The 23,904-nt window shown below is 42.8% G+C and overlaps 2 protein-coding genes across 12 annotated transcripts in view; one reads left to right on the forward strand and one right to left on the reverse strand.

Annotated features, from left to right (window-relative positions):
- Window positions 1–10,512, forward strand: part of tle2a (TLE family member 2, transcriptional corepressor a) — a 51,909-nt gene extending 41,397 nt beyond the window's left edge. For 4 of the 5 annotated variants that reach the window (XM_080431267.1, XM_080431269.1, XM_080431271.1 and 1 more), the window contains 9 exons: window positions 172–298; window positions 2,274–2,476; window positions 3,577–3,659; window positions 4,297–4,546; window positions 5,592–5,839; window positions 6,540–6,687; window positions 8,296–8,446; window positions 8,757–8,833; window positions 9,274–10,512. In XM_080431267.1, the coding sequence (XP_080287393.1) occupies window positions 172–298; window positions 2,274–2,476; window positions 3,577–3,659; window positions 4,297–4,546; window positions 5,592–5,839; window positions 6,540–6,687; window positions 8,296–8,446; window positions 8,757–8,833; window positions 9,274–9,381 (1,395 nt within the window). In that variant the 3' untranslated portion in view covers window positions 9,382–10,512. The remainder of the gene's footprint in view (window positions 1–171; window positions 299–2,273; window positions 2,477–3,576; window positions 3,660–4,296; window positions 4,547–5,591; window positions 5,840–6,539; window positions 6,688–8,295; window positions 8,447–8,756; window positions 8,834–9,273) is intronic. The other variant, XM_080431268.1, reaches the window with a different exon arrangement.
- A 10,149-nt stretch (window positions 10,513–20,661) lies between these two features.
- tle2b (TLE family member 2, transcriptional corepressor b) overlaps window positions 20,662–23,904 on the reverse strand; it is a 145,493-nt gene continuing 142,250 nt past the window's right edge. For all 7 annotated transcript variants that reach the window (XM_080431243.1, XM_080431242.1, XM_080431244.1 and 4 more), the window contains one exon: window positions 20,662–23,904. This exon is cut by the window's right edge and continues 496 nt beyond it. The gene's annotated coding sequence lies outside the window, so the exon portion shown is untranslated.

Below are 23,904 nucleotides of genomic sequence, written 5' to 3' on the forward strand. Positions count from 1 at the left end.
ACCAAACACACCGAGTTTCCAAGCACAATCACCCATGCTTTCCTTTTTTTTTATTTGTGCTTCCTTTTTCTTTCCCTATTTGTCTTTTTTTTTTTGTTCCCTTTCATGTTATATGCTTTATTCTTATTTATAACCTTCCCTTCTTTCTTGTCTCTGCCCCATCTTTCCCAGAGGGAGAAGTCCAGTACCCCGGGTATGAAGCCAGGCACGCCCATGTCTCAGGACTCTAACGCCCCAGGACCCAGCGGCCCCCCACAGTTCCGCCCTGTCCCTGGCAAGTCTGCTGTGGACCCTCTGGGTACGGCCCCGCCCGTGGAGAGTTACCTTCTATACGTTTTCTTTGCCTTGTTGGTCTCTTTTTCAAATGCCAAAAGATGAGATGGACAGATAAATGTATTCAGCCACGCTCAGGGACATTGACATAGATACACACACGCGCGCACACACACACACACACACACACACACACACACACACACACACACACACACACACACACACACACACACACACACACACACACACACACACACACACACTCACTGCGTACGCACAATGGGGAGCACTCTGGAACATTAAGCCACATGAAGACTTATTATTTAATTTCTTTAACCCATTAAGACCTGAGGCCGCTTCTAAACATTTTCTAAATCCTAACAGTTTTTCGAAAAAAAATTTAAAAAAGAAATCACGATTTTTCAAAAATAGCAGATCTACAAGCTCGTAGCGCGGCACTCGGTGCCGCGCTATGAGCTTGTATATCTGCTATTTTTGAATAGCCTAAAGAAATCTAAAAGTGACACAGATGCGTTCCAGGTATTAATGGGTTAATGGAGAATCACTCTGCTACATTGAGTGATGCTATCTGTGTGCAGCACCCACCTGTGTCGTGGGCAGAACCTAGTTGGAAGGCTGGAGCCACAGACTGCTTTGAGCCACAAACAGCTGTGGGTGAAAATGTTTGTCGATTTTTATAAACGGAAAGATTAGGAGAGGTAACAGGCTGTGACTGTGAGCTGGTTCGTAATGAGGACCAATCTATTGTGATGCATCACCCTGTCTCTATCCAGCACTATCCCTCTGATGCTGTCTCTCAACCCATCTCTCTCTGTCTTCTCTCTCGCTCTCTCTGTCTGTCTGTTTCTATCTCTGTGTGTGTCTCGCTCTCTCTCTCTCTCTCTCTCTCATATATAAATATATATATACACTTTTTTTTCTCTTAGACACACACACATACAAGACACACAAACACAGATATGCGTCTCTATACGTATTTTGTGGGTGCAGAGAGGTGTTGTGGCCAGCAGGGGTCAGTAGCAGTCTAGTGCTGTAGACTGCCACAGTGACTGTAGCAGCATCTCGGTTGTGTGGCTGCCTGGCGTCTTATTCACAGGCCGTCAGTCATGGATGCCTCAGAGACTGAAAGGCTCTGCAGAGGAACTCTCCTATAATATTAATAATATTCAGGCTCATTCTGCCATTTTCTAAGGCAAAGGCTAAACTATGCATTAGTTAAATTCTAGAGCGAGAGAGCGAGAGAGAGAGTGAGAGGGGGAAATTGAACCAGCTAGCCTGGCATGACCAGACTAAAACACAGGAGCAAATGATTTTGCTCTGGCAGATTTGTCGGGTTTTCCGGGTTAGCTCACGGCCACATCATATCAATTATCTCAAGCTGCAGTCAGTACCACAGTGTAATCCTACACGTCAAACTCCTCAGTGTTCATTTCATTCTCAGAGGGTGAAAGTAGACCCTACAGGTCCATATGAGTCCATCTTATTTTTTACACTTGAATTCCTCAGTGTCTATATTTGCTTTGATTGAATATTTGTGAATTAGGGCTGTGGTTAATAAACTTGGTTTGAAGTGGTTAAACTTTATTTGGCATTAGTAAATAAAAGGAAAGTTTCAGCGTGATCATCAAGTTAAATACTGCCTGCTGGCAGTGTGCATACAAAGTTTGGCACTGATATCTCCAGTGGTCTGCAAGATTAGCTCTGGGCAGACAGACAGACAGACAGACCCTGACTGCTTTTATTTTGCAGAGCCACGCTGTAATAAATGTTAATAGAGTGACAACACATTTATAGAGACAATTTTGTGGCTTGAGATTTTGACTTGCCCTTTGGTGTGTCATGGGCACAGAAATGTTGAAAACCACTGCCATAACCAATAGTCTGTTCTCTGTTCTATTCCCCTCTACTCCTCCTCTGATGCCTCTCCTGTCCCCTCCACGTCTACCGTCTCTCCCTACTTTATGTTCTCGCTCCAGCTCTGGGTTTGAGGAACCCCATGGCGGTCCAGGGTGCCTACCCTCCAGGGGCCTTCGGCTTGCCTCCAGGAGTGAACGGCGACCTGGCAGGGGCGGCAGGCTACGCCGCCGCTCTGCACCTGGTCTCACCTCAGATGAATGGATCTGCAGCTGCTGCCGCTGCCGTCGCTGCGGCCGCCGCGGGCTATGGACGATCACCTGTGGTGAGAGAGATGGCTGTCTTTGTGTCTCTGCCCTCTTCAGAAAATGACATTTTCTGCAGATTGGTGTGACTGTGGTCTACCACAGTGGTTCTCAACCTGTGGGTTGGGGGTCCCCACATGACAACTGGTCAAACATTGGCCAAATTGTCAAATGATATAAGAAAGAGGCAAAATGTTCGAAAATAGCCGATCTACAAGCTCACAGGCGTTGTGAGCTTGTAGATCGGCTATTTATATGTGGAATCAAGTCAAACTATATTGAATGCTTCAACTCCTACATTCCTATGAGTGCTTATCGGGGTGGGGGGTCCCTAGTTCAATTATGATTATTTTGGGGGCTCATGGCCTGAAAAGGTTGAGAACCACTGTATATATTTATATATAAAAATAAATAAAAACGTAGAAGTTGAATGGAGCGCTCCTCCTGCCCTGCCATCCAGAAAACCAAACGTACCTTGTGAACGGTCAGTAGCCCTGGTGCTCTGTAGCATGGAGATGGTTTGCTCTTTGGCACAACAGAGCGGTGATGTCTCTAAGCGCTCCTTGACCAACATTTTCAGTGCTTTCTTTGCGATCGCACAATGTGTCAGAAAAGACACTTTTCAAGTTGAGAAACGAGATTAGTCGATTGCGGAGAGAAAGATTGTAATGAGAGGCGGGGCTGTGTGTGAGTCGCTAGGCAGTAAATTGCATAAAGCCCATAGTGGTGGCATACCATGTATTTTTAAAGCTACGTTAATCATTTTATGTTACTTGTAAACCGTTACATTGTCGGTTTTTATATTAAAAATGTGTAATACATGTAAATTACATACATCGTTGGTGTTCCTTACTTCTTGGTTGGTTGCTCCTAAATTTTTGCTGATGCTCGTCACTTTTTGATTTGGGAGCAACAGTGTTGCCAAGAAAAAGTAAATTTCGAGCCCTGTTCCAAGCTTCTGCTCTATAGTACTCTAGTCCCCTATACTACTCTGCCTGACTCTTCTCCTCTTGCCACTCCTGTCCTCTTCCTTCGTTCTGAAGGTGAGTTATGTTACCGCATGACCTGGGTTCTCCTGTCAACTGTTCTCCAGAGTTAATGTATCTTGGTCTCCTTCCAGGTGGGCTATGAGTCCCCCCACCCCCATATGAGGGTCCCTGGGCTGCCTGCCAGCCTGCAGTCAGCCGCTGCCTCAGGAAAACCGTGAGTCTCCTTTGAACCTTTCTATTCTACACAAATACCATAATATCATCTTTCTAACTTACTTAGTCGACTTGCCTTTTATATATTTTGGTTTTGTTTTAGTTTTTTATGGCACCCAGAAAGTGGCTGAATGAATGAAAAATAAATAAGTGAATTAAAAATGCTAATGAACTAGCCTTTAATGCTAGTTTTTGGACAAAATCTGTAGGAGTAATATTAAAAAAATTGTTTTCGGCCTCCTAGTGGCGCTATAACAGGTCGATCTGAAAAAAAAACAGGGAGTATGCGTGCACGGTTTCGCTGCAATCGGGCGAATGGTGCCAAAGATTAGCTCCTGAATGTTTAAGCGAACGTCACCTCAGTTGTCTGGTTCGCCTCATTCACGCCGCTCGCTGCAATGTCACGCCAAGACGCGTCTTTTCATTGACGTAGGTAATCACACCACTTGAACAAACACCTTTGCACCGGTGTGAACACACATTTACAGATGTAAATGTGTGAACTTAAAAATGTCAAGCGTTTAGAAGATATAGGTTATCTTTGTGATTGAACGGCTGTGTTTGCTTCTGTGTTTAACAGAAGCATGTCTTCATCTTTCTTCCATCTCTTTTTGTTCTTGTGCCCGTCTCGTCTCCAGCGCCTACTCGTTCCATGTGAGCGCGGATGGGCAGATGCAGCCGGTGCCCTTCCCTCCCGACGCCCTGCTGGGCCCGGGCATCCCACGGCACGCCCGGCAGATCCACACGCTGAGCCACGGGGAGGTGGTGTGTGCCGTCACCATCAGCGCGTCTACGCGCCACGTCTACACCGGAGGAAAGGGCTGTGTGAAGGTGTGGGACATCAGCCAGCCGGGCAGCAAGAGCCCCATGGCACAGCTGGACTGTCTGGTAAGAAACGCAGGACGCCGAGGAAACAAATAAGAAACCTAAGCATGTCGAGCATGAACTCAAACGTTCTCAAAGTGGGGTCCGGGGACCCCCAAGGGTCTTTGAGGGGGTTCCAGGTGGTTCCCAGCTTTGACCCTTATGGGTCTGTAACTCAGAGTGTACAAATGGAAGCAAATGGACCCTTGCGGTTCCATTTGTACCCTCTCCAAGTTAAATAAACACTTAACAATTTTACAGTGTAGATTGGGGTCCCAGAGAAAAGGTATCAAATGGAGGTCAGTGGCCTCATGCCTATCAAACTGAGGGTCAGTTTCAGTTTATTTTTATTTGCAGTGCAACATCACCCCAAGGGGTCTCTGTGCACTTCACAACAGGTCATACAGCAAAAACATCATACAACAAAAACACAGTAGCCACAGGGTCCTTGAAATGTAAAAAGGTTGAGAATCACTGCTATAGAACCACGCCGTAACAATCTTCTCTTATTTGGGTCCTTGGCATATCTTTTCAAATTGGGGTCCGTGGGCTAATATGTATCAATTTGGGGGTCCTTGACATGAAAGAGAACCTGTGCTCTACTGAGCACTGTCCCTTTGCATGCTATATTATATGAGGTGCTGCTGTCCTTGAGCTGTGATTGTGTCAGCATGTATTGTGAGAATGAAAGTACTGCCTCTGCACTGGTGTCACCAAGACAAATTCCTGTACATTATGTATTGTGCTTGGCGATTATACGTGATTCTAATGAAGACACACACACACACACACACACACACACACACACACACACACACACACACACACACACACACACACACACACACACACACACACACACACACACACACACACACACACAGAATATGATGAATTACCCTCATGTTGTTGTCCTTAAGCTAAATCTACCAGGAACTTATCTCACCATGATACTGCTGATGCAGCTTAAGTTGAAGACTTTATAGATGAGTTATCCCTCGGTGTCGTAGCTCATTTGCATATAAATATATAAATAAAACGCCTCTCTTTTTTTATCTTGTCACATCAGAACAGGGATAACTACATCCGTTCCTGCAAGCTACTCCCTGACGGGCGGACCTTGATCGTGGGCGGGGAGGCCAGCACGCTGTCAATCTGGGACCTGGCCACGCCCACTCCCCGCATCAAGGCGGAGCTGACGTCGTCGGCCCCCGCCTGCTACGCTCTGGCCATCTCCCCCGACAACAAGGTCTGCTTCTCCTGCTGCAGCGACGGAAACATCGTGGTCTGGGACCTTCACAACCAGACCCTAGTCAGGTAAGGAGAGAGGAGACAAGGAGAGGAGGGAGGAAGCATAGTAGTCTGGGACCTTCACAACCTAGCCTCGATCTCCAGGCTTTTAGTTTCCTTCGCGTTTTGCTCAAAAAGAAAGGCTGGACCAAGCTGTTGACATTTCTGGCATAGGAAGTGGGAGTCGACCTTTCATTTCCCCAAACAACCAGAGTGCAGTGGGCGTCGCTCCAAACGTTGTGACGTCAGGGCTCTGGGCTGCACATTGGGGGAGGAGGAGGGGTGCAGGGCGGGGGCGGGCGCACAGATCGGTGAACCAATAGGAACCCACAGATTTTTTCTCTGGAAATGTTTAATCCGCCTCTCTAGACCAGATATTAGACCTGAATAGCTGGGGCAGGGTATTCACAACCAGACCCTGGTCAGGTAAGGAGAGAGGAGACAAGGAGAGAATAGGAGCCGGTGAGAGGGAGAAAACATCGTAATATATGGCACCTTCTGAACCAGACCCTAGTCAGGTAAGGTGAGAGGAGAAGGAGGAGAGGTTGAATAGATAGAAGCAGGACGTAATAGTCTGCAGAAGGTGAAAAGAGAAAAGGCTGTCGATCCTCCATGATGATATTCTAGTCAGATCATGAGGGATGAGAGCAGAAGATCCATTATGCAGAGAGAGAGAGAGAAGTGCCATTGTTTTTCAGTGTGTTGCCATTGTGTCTCGTCCATGCAGGCAGTTCCAGGGCCACACAGACGGGGCCAGCTGCATTGACATCTCCAACGATGGCACCAAGCTGTGGACAGGAGGCCTGGACAACACAGTGCGCTGCTGGGACCTCCGAGAGGGAAGACAGCTCCAACAACACGACTTCACTTCGCAGGTGCATGCACGCAAGCACACGCACACGCACACGCACACGCACACTCACACAGCACACACACACACAGGTTTTACAGACTAGACTAGACTAGCCGGCATGAGAAAGCTGACAGTCTGCTGAATGCCATTTTATAGCTTCCGTTATCAGATGAGCTCTGATCCTTAGTAGTGCTGTCAAATGAGCTCAGAAATTACATTCGGCTATCGGGGCGACCCGATAGCCGAATGGTTAGGACACATACCACATGGACTCTAATGCCTGACAGTGAGTCCCCAGTTTGATTCTCAGCCAGCCGGACCATTTGCTGCTTGTCACTCTCCTACTCTCTCTGTGTTTCCTCTCTACACTGAATCAGATAAAGGTTCAGAAAAAGCCCACAAAATCACGTAAAAAAAAACCAAACAGACCGATTATATTCAATTATTGATATTGTTATATTTTTCATAGAAAATGGTTCACATAATAATGCATGTAAGGTTAGAACTGGTCAGTACTAGGGGTGGGACGATATATCGATATATCGATATATCGCGATACTTTCTCCCGCGATAAATAATCGATATCCTGCCGAAAAATATCGATATAAATTATTATTTTTTTTTTTTTGTGATACGTTGTTTTTCCTACTCTGTATTTGTGTAATGATGATTTTGAACTGTTTGGTGCTATTTTATGTGTTTATGAATTGAATACAAGGACTATCGTGATATATCGTTGGTGAATTTTCATGCAATATATCGTGATATCGCAATATATCGATATTTTCAGATATCGTGATATATCGTTGGTGAAATTTCTTGCAATATATATCGAATATCGTGATATCGCAATATATCGAACATCGTCGAATATCGTGATATATATTGTTATCGTGGGCCTAATATCGTGATATATATCGTATCGTGAGGTACCCATATCGTCCCACCCCTAGTCAGTACCGTTATATACACAACATGGCGCTAACGGGTGATTGTCAAGAACAAGCTTTAAAAAAAGGTTAACATGAGCTAATATTTGACTTATGTCTCAGAGTTTAACTGACTTAAGATAGTTGATCAACTATAAACTATGCAGAGTGACCCATTATTTTTTACCTGAGTTACAACCTCTAATACTTCTACTTGAATGTGTTCAGACATGAAATAATGACTCAAATATCCTACCGGAGCAGTACGAACCCGCCAGTGTTTCAGCATCATGAGCATCAGCTCAAGGCTAAAATAAAGATACAAAGGATCATGTGGTAGTCTGACTCCCCCCTCCGTATTACTCGTAAGAAGATTACTTATCTTCTGAGAAATGGGCTTGACACCGTTTTGAGGATTTGCTAGCCTTATTTGGATTATGTGTTAACGTTGTCCTTACCTGTATCAAAGATGTTATAGGTCGGTATAGTTATTCTGGTACGGCTCTATTATTTCTTGGAACTACGAAGTGTCAATTAAATCTCTCTCTCCCCACTTGTGTCCTCCTGTCTCGCCCTTCTTCCATCCTCGCTCCTTCACGTCTTCCATTACTCCTTGCCCCTCTCTCTCTCTCCTCCTCCTCCCTCCCTCTCTCCCTCAATCCATCCATCTCCCTCCCTCCTTCCATCCTCCCTGTGTGCAGATCTTCTCTCTGGGCTACTGTCCGACAGGTGAGTGGCTCGCCGTAGGCATGGAGAGCAGTAATGTGGAAGTGCTTCACGTCTCCAAACCTGACAAGTACCAGCTGCACCTCCATGAGAGCTGTGTGCTCTCCCTCAAGTTCGCCTACTGTGGTAAGTAACACACACACACACACACACACACACACACACACACACACACACACACACACACACACACACACACACACACACATATACACACTCCCTCCAGACTGATGGTTTGGTTGCATCATACCCCCAGAGGCCATTTAATCACAGACAAGTTGAACAAATGTCTGCTTTTTCCTCATTCTTCACTGTGAAGCGTCATCCCTTCATTTTTGCGTTTCCTGTGCTCTGCGACGTAGCTATTCCTCTCTGTCAACCCATATGCACTCCTCCCCTGAGAATTATCATTTGATCTTGTGTGTTTGTCCTGTAGGTAAATGGTTTGTGAGCACAGGCAAAGATAACCTCCTCAACGCATGGCGGACACCGTATGGATCCAGCATATTCCAGGTATGTGTTTTCCAGCTCTGAATTTAAACAGGATTTTGTCTGTCAATATCGGAGAATCCCAGCTTATGCACATGCTGCTGTCTGTCTCCACTGAATGATCGATGACGAACATATCTCTCATGTAAGATGTCATATTACCAGAAATCGGTTGTTCAGGATTCTTTTTTTTTGTTTTGTTTTTATTAACCTTTGAAGCCAATGCCTCAATATTTACTGTATTAAAAATGTCATGGCATACCCCTTGCAATTATGTCAGCCGGCCATGTGAGCTGAGGAAAAAAAGCTAATATTGACAATGTTTGTCATGTCCTAAAGCTAGATTAGTCCGTTTTTATCAGACCTGTGTGGTATTGTTCATTCATATTTTTTGCACCAAACAATGATTTGTCAAATGTTCCTGGCTAATGACTAACATGGCTGCCCTTCTTTGTGAAATGCAGTCCAAGGAGTCCTCGTCGGTCCTCAGCTGTGACATCTCTCCTGACGACCAGTTCATTGTCACCGGCTCTGGGGACAAGAAGGCCACAGTCTATGAAGTTATCTACTGAGAAGAATGCTTATTGGCTGGAGGGGAAAAAAAGAAGAAAAATAATCAGGGGGCGGGGTCCCTGGGCCCCCTGCACCAATGACTGTACAGAGAGTTGGTGGCATGGAAACAAGACACTTACTCGTACTTTGTTGTTTTGTTTACATTTGTGAAAGGATTGAGAGACAGAAAGACAGACGGAAGCAAAGGGCCACAAAGTCACATCTCTGGAAAAAACCAACGTTGAACTTTGTTTTTAATGCTCTGAGAATGCTGGTTAGTCTATAGCTGCACAAATGTGGGATTCCTCCAAAGAACTTTGTTTTTAGTTTTTTTTTGGTTTTTGTCATTTTTTCCTCCTTTTTTTAACAAAATAAAACCTCTGTAGTGAATTAGGAAAAAAAAAACTTATTTTTTTAGCCTTTGAATTCTTCTTGAGCTGTTGGACCACACTATGTGGGTAGAAGGAAGGAGAGAGATGGGTGAGGGAATGCTTCAGGAAGGGCTGGACACGAAAGATAAGGCGGTATGTTCTTGCGCTGTGTGAAGGCTCAACCTGTGTCAACTTGGGTCCGAGTTTGGTTCAGCGCAGTCCAGTCTTCAAATGCACAACTGCTCCCACTGCTGAGTCTCTTGGGGTAGCAGGTGTGTGGCAGATGGCGGGACAAGAGTGCTGTGAGATTCCAATGACCTGTCTCCTGATTAGGTTTCTGCAGCAACATGATTGTATTATCTGTGGTACATACAGAACTCTATAGGCTGAACAGAACCGTGTTGGGTTTCTCAAAAGCGTCCAGAGACTGATGTTCATCTTTGCTCCACTTGCTTATGATAGAATGGTTAAATTTGGTTTCAAGATGGATTTGGGAAACCCGTCTCCCAGAACAGTACAACACCACCATCACCACCACCACCCACCACCACCACCACTCCCAGGACATGAAACAGGACTTAACTCAGTGCTCATAACAGGTACTCTCCAATTTCAGGGAAGTGGATACTACTACAACTATTGTCATCATTAACACTCATTATTGTGTGTTTTTCTATTGTATTTGTTAGGGCACATAGGCAGACAGGTATTTTCACAACTGCATCGTGAATCTTGATCTTGCTATATATGGACGTGTAAATAAAGTTATCTAAAGGCAAATGAGGATGGCTTTTGTGACTTGAATTGGTTGAGTAAATCAAGGGGGGGGGGGACTAAACCATATCTAGGATTAGTTATTTGCCTTTTTGTTCCTTGTATTTATATATTTTAAAATATATTTAAAATATATATTTAAAAGATCCGCTTTACCCCCGGATCATTGTCAGCGCCTCCGTGCTCCAGACCGTATGACGGAAGCATTTGCATATTGTGGGAGGCAACAGTTCGCGAGACTACGTTCCACTGGTATATGGTTGCATTAAACGAGGGAGAGCCTCAAATAATAAGACTGTATTGCGCATCATTTTCATAAAAATTCCTTCGAAATCAGTGGGAAACTCATACATGCAAGCAAGAGCTCTGCTGATTGAGTCTCTAAGGTCAGGTTTGTTTCTAAAGTGTGGGCCTAAAGACCCTTTAGATTGCACTCATGATTAAGGGCTATACAAATGCATTTGAGTTTTATCATCAAAGCCCTCACGTTCCATATTCATATCATCTCGTCATCAAATGTATCCGTTTAATCGATCTGAAATTTCAGCGCACAACCACCTTCAGCAGCACCTTCTTAACCTTTCCCCCCAATCAAGGAACAGCATGCTGGGAATACCTGTAATTGAGGACAGAGTGATAGACAAATGCTGCGTTCACACGGGCAGCTACAAAGATACAAAAATACACAGCATATTTGTCACTGTTGCTTTGTATCTGTGTTGCTCATATGGTCGTTGACGTCATCAAGCGCTGCGTCATCCGAGCTACAGTCGTAGTTGTGTATCTTTGTATGGGGAAGTTGAACCCAGCTCAACTTGAATTTGTAGCGTTGTATCTTTTGTAGCAGCTATGAACGTCGGATGTTGCTTTGCATCTTCACGTCGCTGGCTTCCATTGAAAATGAATGCTAGCTTGTATCTTTGTATTGTATCTGCCCGGGTGAATGCAGCAAAGCGGATGAATGGCAATGCCAGGTTTGTTTTAATTTTCACCTTGCTTGACCAGCCGGGTAGCCCAAGAATTCTTGGCTTTGTGTTTGCAGAACTTCAGCTGAGCAGATGTTCAAGCCCTGTTACTTTTTAAATTAAAACAAGCATTCAAAGGAGTGAAAGGTTGTCAGAGGACAACCGATAAGCACTTAAATAATGGTGCTTGAGTACATTCAAGTCCCTAAACATAAAGGGAACTTTTTGGGAGCCAGTGTTCTGAGGACAGGACAGATTAGAGAACAGAAAGTTCTCAGTGGATCTGGGTCTTCAAGGGAACAATGTGTTCATTGCCCATACTCTGAACTCAAAGTAAGTTTTGAATGTCAGCATGCAGAGGGCAGAGTGAGTGACTGCCAGCAACTGCTGATTTGGTTAAATGTTAAATCAAACCTCAAATGACATGTTTTTGCCCCTGTCCGTCCGTGTCCGTCCGTGTGTCTGTGAGCAACTAATCTCCGGCACAGCTAGACCAATCGGTGTGAACTTTGCTCGCATACTCCCGGGAGGCCATACATTTTTCACATCAGCCTGTTATAGCACCACCAGGAGGCTGACAAATACCCTCATCCTTGGTTTTCAACCAAGACCCATCTGATTAGAAAGCATCTCCTGCACCACAGAACCATGAGTGAAAATGTTCCAAAGGGTAGATTTGAACAGGGACCGTCTGCTTATAAAACACTGTCAAATATCCTGCACCAGACAGAGACATGGAAGATAATTGTGACAACTATGGTAATTACTTGTCCCCATAGAATTTAGAATTTAGAGTGGTGTTTAAATGTTAAATATAATTTAGTTGATGTTGATATTTGAACTTGCAGGCTTTGCTCTTCAAGTCCTATGATCTTACCACTCTACCACTGTGATTCATACTGAAACTATATTTTCCGTTCTTCAGGGAAAGATTAGAGCCAGATACAAACTTGGGGGGAAAAAACTAATCTTTGGTTTTGATTCAAAACCAATGATTAGTTTTGGTTCAAAACCTTTGAACCAAGAACCTTCTGATCAAAAAGCACTGATTTATCTCCTACACCACAGAAGCATGCAAGGTTCAAGGTTGTACTTGTATGTATTGTTACATCTTGTGTACAGGTACATAAGAGTCAAACTTATTTTGGTTTGTCTTCCTTCAGACAATGCAGCAGCATAGATAATAACAGAATAATGATAGAAATCGTAAAAAAGGTACATGTGCATAAAAAAAACAGCATTTTCCCCCCAGTAGCTGCCCCCCTAACTTAACTGCAGATGTTTGTGACAACTAATTATGCACCACACAGACACAAAGAGAACATTTGTGACAAGTATGGTTACGTAATTACTTAGCCTCATAGAATTTAGATGGAGCGTTTAATTGTTCTAAAAAGTTTATTTGAGTTTTGAACTAAAAGTCTCTGCACTTAATGTGTGCTCTGCACTTAATCGAATCAATTATTTTGGACGCTCGTCAGTGAAAGATTACAGCCAGGTACAAACTTGGAAAAAACTCATCCTTGGTGGTACAAAAGCCACTTGTGATAATGATTTACTTAGCCTCATAGAATTTATAACAGGCCGCTTCACAGCCTTGGCGCATGACACAAGTCCCGGACTATATTTTCCATCATTTTGTGCTTGCTTCAAAACAGTTTTTCCTACTACTCCTGCAGATTTTGTCAAAAACTCACACAAATTGGTACAGATTATATAGAGTCATGTGATCAAGATGTATCAGTCAGATATTTTATATTCCAACTGGCTATGATTGACTTAAAAATGTTGTGGGCCCTGGGTAGTGAACCCGGCCTGGCGGAGATCTGCGCACTTTAATATTTTCTGTATCTTTTATTATTCCACACGTATGGAAATATATGTACATAATATCTGGTGTCACTCTGTACTGTGGATTGGGTGTTTGTAACTTAAACGAGAGAGGAGACTCACATGAAACGCTGGTCACACTTGAGTAACGAAGAAAGAATTAAATTGTGTGTGTGCACGAGTGTGCGTGCATGATTATACGTGTGTTACCAATTTTCTCTGTTTATTGCCATTGGCAGCCAACATTTACCCCTGTGTGTCACACATATTTCATCACTGCTGATGGGGGAAGCCAGCCAAACCAGCTACAGAAAATGCAACTTTTTTCAGGACACTGAAAATATAAATGATTTTACACTGAGGACAGTTTTATTCTCTGGATGGGAAATGGGCTTGCTATGTATAGGGGGGCCCTATGGGACAGCCATGTCTACATGGTGGAAGGCAATTATATCACTCAATGAGGCAATTTTTATTTATATAGCACATTTGATGAATTATAATGCAATACAATGTACTTTATATTAAACGGTAAGTTTGGTAATGTTACACCTGCATAGGGTTACCCAATGGCCAAGTGGTTAAGGCACATACCACATGGGCACAATGCCCTGATCAGCAAGTCCCTGGCTGGACTGTTTGCTGAATGTTAACCCTACTCTTTCCACATTTCTATTTTTTTCCACTCTCGCTGTCAATAAAGGCTTTTAAATGCACCCACATATAACTTTGAAAAGACCTGTATACTGACCATGATACTGATATAATTTCACATATTTATAATAATAATAATTTAGTGCCCTTTAGTTGTTGTTGTTTGGGTGTTTATCATTGTTGTACATTTGCAATTCATTTTCTGCATTTACTCATCTTTGTCTCCGCCAGGCCGAAAGGCATGGCGAGAGAGTATGTTTTACCCCCTGTCCGTCCGTCCGTGTGTGTGTCCGTGTGTCCGTCCGTCCATCTGTCTGTGAGCAGCTAATCTCAGGCACCGTTGGCCCGGTCGCTGCAAAACTGTGCACACACACTCCCTGGATGCCAATTCAGAACTTCTGCCCCAAATGTTTTACATGGGCCTGTTATAGCGCCACCAGGAGGCCGATTCATGCAAAACCCATTTACTCCAACAGATTTTATCCAATCGTCATGCAAATCGGTACACAGTATCTCTATAGTCAGTCATGTGATCAGCACGGATCTGTCCGATTTTCCATATTCCATCCTCATTGGCTAAGGTTGGCTTCCAAAATTTGCTCGATTGGTCCGTTTTGAACAAAATGCCTCGAATCATGAACGCAGCTTGTGCTTTCCGTGCAATTTCACACGCACATTCCCACTAGGTCGAGGAAGAAATGCCACCCTTTTCACATTGGCCTGTTATAGCACCACCAGCAGGTATAATTTAGCAAAACACATTTTTGGAACAAAATGCCTCAAATCATGAATGCAAGGTCCGATTGCCGTGAAATGGCACCCTTTTCACATTTCCCTATTATAGCGCCACCAGGAGGCAACAATAACCTACCTAACCTGGCGGAGACCTGTGCTCCGAGGAGCACTTTTTCTAGTTTTATTATGTTTTACTAATTTAGAGTAGTCAATTATTTTTTTATCAATTCCTCCCCACACACAATTCTGTGTATTGTCACTGCTGTTGTACCCTACTGGCTCACCTGCCAGTGAGGAGTCCCCACCGGGAGGACACAGCGCCTCCGTCCCACTCCTCCCGCCCTTGTGCAGTGACAAATATTACGATCCTCGCCCGGTTACCCTCCCCTGAACATGGGCCAATAGAGCATCGCAGTTCCCGCCCCTTCCGGGTTCCACCGCAAAATACTCAATGCATTTTTCCCATTGACATTTCCAAAAATATTTATATCAATTAATTTAAGCCTAGAATCAAGCCATCCAGGGTCCTGGTGAATCATGACCATAAAACGTTTGATTCTGTGATATTTTTTTTTGAAAACGGCAAAACAAAGGGTATTTATTAAATATAGTATATCATATAACTAAATATAAAATAAAAAAAAATCACGGAAAAAAACGTTTTATGGTCATGATTCACCAGGACCCTGGATGGCTTGATTCTAGGCTTAAATTAATTGATATAAATATTTTTGGAAATGTCAATGGGAAAAATGCATTGAGTTTTTCCTTCCGGCACCAGGAAAAACCAGGAAGTGGGCGGGAACTGCGATGCTCTATTGTGTTCGTATAGACGCTTGACAAAGCCGGATTGAACCGCCAACCGCGGTAGATTGGAAGCCCTAGACTCCACATGGTGGGCAGGTATTTTACCACTGCGCCAGCCGAGTTTCTCATTTACCGCTCCTACTAGGGGCAGTGGGCACTATTAAACAGAGCCCAGGGAGCAGTTAGGGTTAAGTGTCTGTTAAGTGGGGTTAAGGGCCCCAACTATATTTTAGGGGATTATGATGTCAGGGGGTCTACAAGTAAAGTTGTACTTTGTTTTATTGTACAAATGGAAGAAGAAAGGGTACCCCACCATGTCGCCTAGGATCGTGAGTGGTCTGCCATCACATTTTACAGCATCACGGATGTGGTCCTACCTATTCTAATGCCTTGGTGAGAAGTTGGCTAATGGGAGGGTCGGTGGTCAATATGACTCAGACATAACCATAAACAAACCCGATACGCCCATATATACTGTAGGCATATATGGAGATCCGGTTTGTCCAGAGCCACAGATCTGACCACTATGCCCATATATGGTCATGCGTATATGGAATCGACCGACTTCAAACCTCGGCACACACGTCGGCAAGGACTCGAGGGAGTGTGGTACCCGCCGTCGAGCCGTTCGGATATGCGGTTGTCCACAACCGCCAATCTAACCGATATGTCCATATATATATAGGCTTAAACATGAGAAGTGTAGTGAATATTGGAATTATCGCCTACTAATCTACAATGCGATTATATGCGCCATGCATCCAACCAAAATGTCTGAGTCTGTGTCCAGGAATGTGTGTAAAACAAAAAAATCTCCATGAATTCAAGGCTAAATGGAGTGTGTAATTGATAGAAAATAAGTATTTTTTAGCTTGTTCAGGGACACTTTAACACATTGCTGAGACCTGGGAGTGAACATGGGAGGTATGGCCTGCCAGGCAGGCTCTCTAACCATTCAGCTATGGCCACATCATCAGCAGAGATTTTAAGGCAGTTCTACTCTGTAACAGTAAAGGGGTTTCAGGGGAAACCAGCAAAATGAGGAATAATATAATAAAAGACTGTCTTGCTAATGAAGCGTCATGTCTCTCATTTTTTACAATGTATTTGATATTACCTTTATATTATTTAATAAATTATGCATTTCATCCTCTATATATTGTCCAGCTACCTTTATGATAAAGGCGAAAAAAGATAGTAGACCCGTGGGAGCCAGATTGCTCAGATGCCAAGGTTCCTGTGCTGGGATTCGATCCCATATCTTGTGGTCTGAGGTCAAGAGCTCTTCTGACTAAGCTATGGATAGAGCAGCCGCAATTTAAGCAGAAGTCACAATTTCAACTCCCACCCTCGCCAGGGTCAAAAACTTTATATTTGAAATCCGAACGTTTATGTAGATGAATGAATGGGTCAAAAATGGAGAAAGTGCAAACACCAGGCTGAAGTTCATCCATGACGGTCATGACAGATCCAGACTGCACTAGCGATCTGTTTACATTCGATTTTTTTTTTCATTTGCATAAGACGTTACCATATTGATTTTATCCCACTGTTGAGGGTTAGGGTTATGTTTTATATATTTTGTTTAAGACTTACAGTAGGCTGCCTTGCCCCACTGGAATACAGTGGCTGATATGAATTAATAATATACTGGATATATATACAAATGAGTATATAATATGAAAAATAAATATATATATATTTTATATAAATATAAAAAAAGCGTTAAGCATTGGTTCTCAAAGTGGGGTCCGGGGACCCCCAGGGGTTCTTGGGGGGGTTCCAGGGGGTCCCCAGCAAAATGTTATTATTAAATATGGCTCTTTTATTGCTACTTTTAACTTTTTAATGGATCCTATGTGGCTATGTAAGTAAAACCTGATAAAAGTGTCAAACTCCCAAAGTCCACCAGAATACTGGAAATTACATCTACTCTGTTAAAATAACCCCCCCCCCCGGAAAAAAAATCTCCTGTTATCGGACAGTCTTAGCTTGGCAGGTATGGTACACATACAACAACGCCAAACGCCGTGTATACGCCGTCCATACGACGTCCGGTCCGAGTCAGACGTGAGTCGACGTCGTTTCAACGTATTTCTTGCACTGAGAGTCTGATGCTTAGACCACCACAACATCACTCAACCACATATTGTATATGTGTCGACTAGTAAACTACTGTACCGTTCATTTGTATGTTAGCCCTCAGTTAGTACAGTTAAAGGTAGGGTAAGTGATATTTTTGGGTTAAAACAAAAAGTATTTTGTTAAAAGGTTAAAGCACTATATTCTGATAGTAATCATTGCTATAGAGTGTTTACTTTGTTCAGTAACAGGAGTCTCCCCGTCTCTCCAGCTCTTTAATAAACAGAAAATGTATTTTCCGGTAGGTGTCAAAATCTCAGCCAATCAGGAGAAAGTACCCATTTTTAAGCTTCATTTTTATAGTGTTCCAGGTCCAATTTTGCCTGCTCATTTCTTAGTGTCATCACTTCCAATTTCACTTGTTTAATCTATATCCTGATTGAGTTCTCTCTATCCTGATTGGATAAAATTGGAAATGAAACTGAAACGAAAATGCATTTTCTGTTTATAAAGAGCTGGAGAGACAAGGAGACTCCTTTTACTGAACAAACACTCTATAGCAATGAGTACTATCAGAATATAGAGCTATTTAACACTTATTTTAACCAAAGAAAATCACTTACCCTACTTTTAAGTTGAAATACTCCAGCACTTTTGAATTTCTTTCTGTGAAAGGTTAGCTAGACAGAGTTCTTTCAGAAATTCAAAAACTCAAGGAACTAGTAAATTAACATGAATGGCCGTGGCTGCATATCAGTGATAGGGCCACACAAAAAGGGTGGAATCCCCAAAAACAAGAGAAAAACAGGAGAAATGGAAGAACAGGAGTTGTCCAGGAGAAAAAAATAAGCAGACAAAGTTACTATGAAATTTAAGCAAATCAATGACCTTTATGCTGACCTGAAAATGTATTTTCTGTTTAAAGAGCTGGGGAGACGGGGACCATGACAGAAAAAATATATAATTCTAGAGCAATGATACTATCAGAATATAATGAAGAGCTTCAACTAACATGACAATGAGTAACAATGAGTCCATCCATATACAAACACATGTGTTGAATTAACTGTGGAAAAACTTGAAGAACAAGGCACTGGATTAAGTACTGTAAGCTTGGCTGTTAGCCTGGTCCCTACCAGGCTAACTTCACAGCTAAATTTCCATGGTAACTAAGGTAGGATTGCGTAAATTGTCTTTCGTGAAATCGAGTCATGGATAAACTTATCCAGGGTGCTCTGGCTAAACTAATCTGGCAAGATAATTCAGCTTTAATGAAACCGATTCATCGCTAATCCTGGCTAAATTAAGCCAGGATAGGTGTTAAATCCAGGTTTAACCCCTTATGCTTTCGTGAAATAGGCACCTGGCCTGGAATCGAACCTGGATTGACCAGAGCCTCTGGATCCCCCAGGTGAGCTCACTGACCACTCAGCTATGGTTGAGTATTGCTCACCACTGAGTTATTTTAATATAATATTTATATTGTTTCTCTGTTATTACTAGCGGTGGTGGAAAAGGTAGTCACATTGTGTACTTAAGTAAATAGTAGCACACAATGTAGAAATACTTTGTTACAAGTAAAAGTACCAGTATTATTACCAAATAATTGCAGTGGAGTAGGCCTATGTCTTGCTCAGGATCATACTGCAGCAATCAGGTAACCTGTAACCTTCGGCTCACTATGCAGCCACTCCATCCATTCACCTACAGCTGTTTCTATGGTATCTGTGGATCTAAAACATTTTGAGGTCAAGGCCCCCATGTGAAAAGATGTAGTGTCAGGAACCCCCATGAGAAAGATTTATATTTAATACTTAAAAAGAATATACATATATTTTTTCCAAATTTGTCGATACTTTCACACAATGTCAGGGATAGGAATCAAACCTATAACATTCTGGTTCACAGGCCAGCTGTGGCTTGCCATGGATTGGCAAGGCACAAGTTTTAAATACAAATCTTTCTTATGGGGGGCCCCCCCATAAGAAAGATTTGTATTTAATTTTTTTTTTAAAGTGCACTATATACCTATACTATAGGTCCTATAGGATATCCAGTTCTATACGATATGCAGTTGTCCAGAACCGCCAATTCAACCGATATGCACATATTCACCTGTTTCCTAGGCTGTGTGTTTTCCACTTCCTGTCGGATTTCATTGGATATCATTAGTCATCTGACCAGTTTCATTGGATTTCATTGGATCAAATCGACAGGAAGTGGAAAACACACAGGAAGTGGAAAGCCTAGGAAACAGGTGAATATGGGCATGCCGATATATTGGCATATACTGAAGACATCTCCATGTATGGGCATAACAGGGACACAGGTAAAGGGGCACAGACAGACAGGTACAATGGGTACTATGACAAAGCCCCTGACACTATGACTCAGACTTACAGTATCGGTGTGCAACGTAGGTGTGAGGGCTGCGTAGCGGCCCGAACTCTAAATGTGATGCCCGAAGCTCTAGTATGTCTAAAATGTCCTAAGTGTACAGATGAAAAGTACTGTTGGTAATGATAAAAAAAAACATAAAAGTAAAAATACAGAAGACACATAAGACTGACTGGCAAACTCACAGATAAATCCTGGTCACTACGTATAGCAAATAATTGAAAAAATTATATCATATATCATATCGTGTTCTCAAGCCTCTGTTCAACAGTACATATAGTACATGTGTACAATACATACATTCCATATCTGTTTGTAGTGTTCCAAGAACACTCACGTTCCACAAATGCATTTACCAGAAGAGCAAGTGGGACAATAACATTTTAGGACTAAGCACTCCACTGTAAATTAGGCTGATTCACCATCATCTTTTTCTTTTCATTTTTTAACTTATTTACTCTATTCATTTTATAGTAAAGACTTTCATTTTGTTATCGTGAATTAGGTTTGTTTTGATGTGAGCAAAAATTCACTCCAACCATGCTGAGAGAAGTTCAGAGTAAAGAGCTGTAAACGCAACAGTTAAAAAGCAAACTAAACTAGATCCACATAGTTAAGCAAGTATTTTCAATTGCCCACACATTTCAACATTTCAAAGAAAGGACTGACACTGGAAAAACTTAAAAAGATGAACACAAGTCGTATTTATTTTTCACACATAGTATTTCTTTTACAACACATGGCAAATGGCGTCAGGAGGAAAAATACAGTGCATAAAAAAAGAAAAGAAAAAAAAGTAGTTCCTTGGCTTTTTAAAAGAGTACTAATCATGAGCATTTCAAATAAAACTGTTGGAACAGAGTAAGCACAGGCAAGGGGTGATAGATGTTACTGACAGTGGAAAAAGAGCATCACATACTACAGTATGTCCCAATATCCACACCAGCATACTGATGCTGCTCACTGCATAGCCATTTAACAGTGTCACTCTGAGCAGTATGCCAGCTTGGGTAGGAGGACGGCGTCATTAAGATCTGCCCATGGCTGACAGGAAGTGAGGAATAGGGAAAAGAAGCAGGCATTATATTATACATGTCATATTATGTTGAACTCTGTCTTCACCTCTCCCCTCCTTCGTACAGCGCTATCGCCACTAAAGAGGTCCGCCATCATTTAGCACCGCAGAGGGATGTTTTAACAAATATTTCATCCGTAATATATATATATATATAAAAAGAAAGATGTACATTACACAGCAGGCCTCCAGCTTGTTCTGGATACGTTAAAAAGAACTATAAAAGAAAAAGAAAAATGTTTTTCTCCAATGACAGCCAGCGTGGCATGTAGTGAAAGACAGGGCTAGGCAATATATCGATATTATATCAATATCATCATATGAGACTAGATATCATATAGAATTTTGGATATTGTAATATCGTGATATATTATTAATGTCATACTGTGTAACCTTTCAATTAAACAAAAGTTATTTTTGATATAATCTTTCACTGGTATATTTTTCACAATAACCACTCCACATGAATGTTTTTTTTTTGTGTGTGTGAGTGTGTTTTTACAACTACAAAACTATTTTTTCGCGCAAAATGCCATGACAACCATGATGACCTTAGCAGCGTTCCTTTTGGAGAGGTTCTTCCCTGATTTTGTTTCAAACTGATTTCTGGGAATCGCAGTTCAAACGGCACTAACATAGATGTTGCCAAAAAGATCAAATGGATGTTACACATTATGACTTCAATATTATAGTCACAATACAATAGCTTCACAATATGAATATTGAGGTATTTAGTCAAACATATTGTCCGTAAGGCCCAGCCCTAATGAAATTTGAGACCTCTGGAGTGGCTAAACCCGTAACCCTCATCCCAGCCAATGCCTGCTGCATACAGACCACAGACCCAACAGAAACACTTAAGTAGCATTATCAAATAGTAATAAAGACCAAAATCTGACTAATGTACGGTTATTAACACTTCTGTTTTTGAAACAAACAAACAAACAAAACAAAAAACAGGAAAGAGAGAAAAACAAACCGGGAGCAGAAGAACTCTTCTTTTCATATAGTATATAGGACTTCTGTTTTTACAGTGCTGTCCCACTGCCTGTCACCATCACCAAGGATACACACACATCCAATATAAAAGATTCAAACAAAACAAAAATAAAATGGCTGAAATATTTGTCCCACCCCTGCTTGTGTGTGTGTGTGTGTGTGTGTGTGAGTGTGAGTGTGAGTGTGAGTGTGAGTGTGAGTGTGAGTGTGTGTGTGTGTGTGTGTGTGTGCGTGTGTGTGTGTGTATGCACACACATTTGATGTACATCCCTCATTGTTCACTCCTACAGCCAAAAAGAACAGGTATAGGCAAACATAGCCCCTCCCCCGATACATAAACATATAATTACATAAAACAAGCAAACACTATTAATACAAAATATCAAAATAAATGGCTAAAAAAAGCTTGAATGTGCCTTTAAAATCTACACATTTTGTGATGAGAGTTCTACTAAAGCGGTGAGTTCTGATATACAAGTTGTCACCCAGGTTGGAATATGATACAAGGAGGATTACAAAGGAACAATCAGTCCTAGGGTGTTGTGTCAATGAATAGCAATCGATCAAACGTGATTTAATCCGAGCACTGGGAACGCTAGCTTGTTAGCACACAAATATTGGGACGCATTACTCTGAAGTTGTTATTGTGATTTCGTTATGGAACAAACTGAATATGAAACATAATCAGGGATCAATTACACAAATGCCAAAGGATCCAGCTCACTTATCGGCTGCTGTTTTAGTTTACGGCTAAGGATAGCGCAAACGCGTCAAGTTTAATTCAACCTCTTTGCCTTTACAGTGAGGTTGGCGTGTTGGTGGTCGTTTCATCTGGCTGACGGTGCCTTTAATCAGGGTGAGTGCAGCGCTGGGTATCAGGAGAACAATCCAGAGGAATTAGAGGACAGAACAGCTCGCCTGATGTTCTCTGTTTGTGTCTCTGGGCCTCTGGGAGAATCCCACTGACTACATACTGCTCATTAGACGCCGCCTTTTGTCAGACCAAAATAAAATAGATATTAGGCAGCGAGAGGGAGGGGCTAGGGAGCATCGTGATGAATGTTTAATTGGTCGCTCTCTGTGTGTGTGTGTGTGTGTGTGTATGTGTGTGTGTGTGTGTGTGTGTGTGTGTGTGTGTGTGTGTGTGTGTGTGTGTGTGTGTGTGTGTGTGTGTGTGTGTGTGTGCGTGTGTGCGTGTGCGTGTGCGTGCGTTCATGCGTGCATCCGTACACGTGTGTCTGTGTATTTGTGCACGAGCGAGCTACCCTCTTTGTTTGAGAGGTGCGCGAGTATCTCGAGTGTATGTGTTGTTGGCTGTCGGCGTGTCTGTCTGTGTACACTGTAAACGTCACTGTGTTTTTGCTAAGAAGCGCTGTACACACGTACAAAGCCCCGCGTGTCAGGAGGACGTCAGCGTTCCTCAGACCCTGACACCCTTCGCTGGGGGAGAACGAGGCTGCGGCGTCAGCCTCATTAAAGCCTCCACTGTCTGGCTAATGAATCGATTGTGTGGTATCAGTGCTCCTGGCTGCTACTCCCACAGTGCCCCCCTCCCCTCCCTCCTCTCCCTCCTCTCCCTCCTCTCCCTCCTCCTCTGGGGGCCTCCCTTTCACTGAGCTCTTAATCAGGAAACAGCCGTAATTACCCTCCCTCTCTCTCTCTCTCTCTCTCTCTCTCTGCCACCTCTTCCTCTCTCGCTCCTCGCTCCCTTTCTCTTCCTTGCCCCCGTCCTCTTGTTTTTCCTTTCCTTTCCCTTCCTCTCTTTCTCTTTGTGTCTTTATCTTCATGCTCCACCAACCCCTACTCTTTGTCCTCTTATCGTTTGGGCTTCTTCCCTCTCTCTCTCTGCTTTCC

Source organism: Gymnoscopelus braueri, assembly GCF_963280865.1.
Source record: "Gymnoscopelus braueri genome assembly, chromosome: 6".
NCBI classification, from domain to species: Eukaryota; Metazoa; Chordata; class Actinopteri; order Myctophiformes; family Myctophidae; genus Gymnoscopelus; species Gymnoscopelus braueri.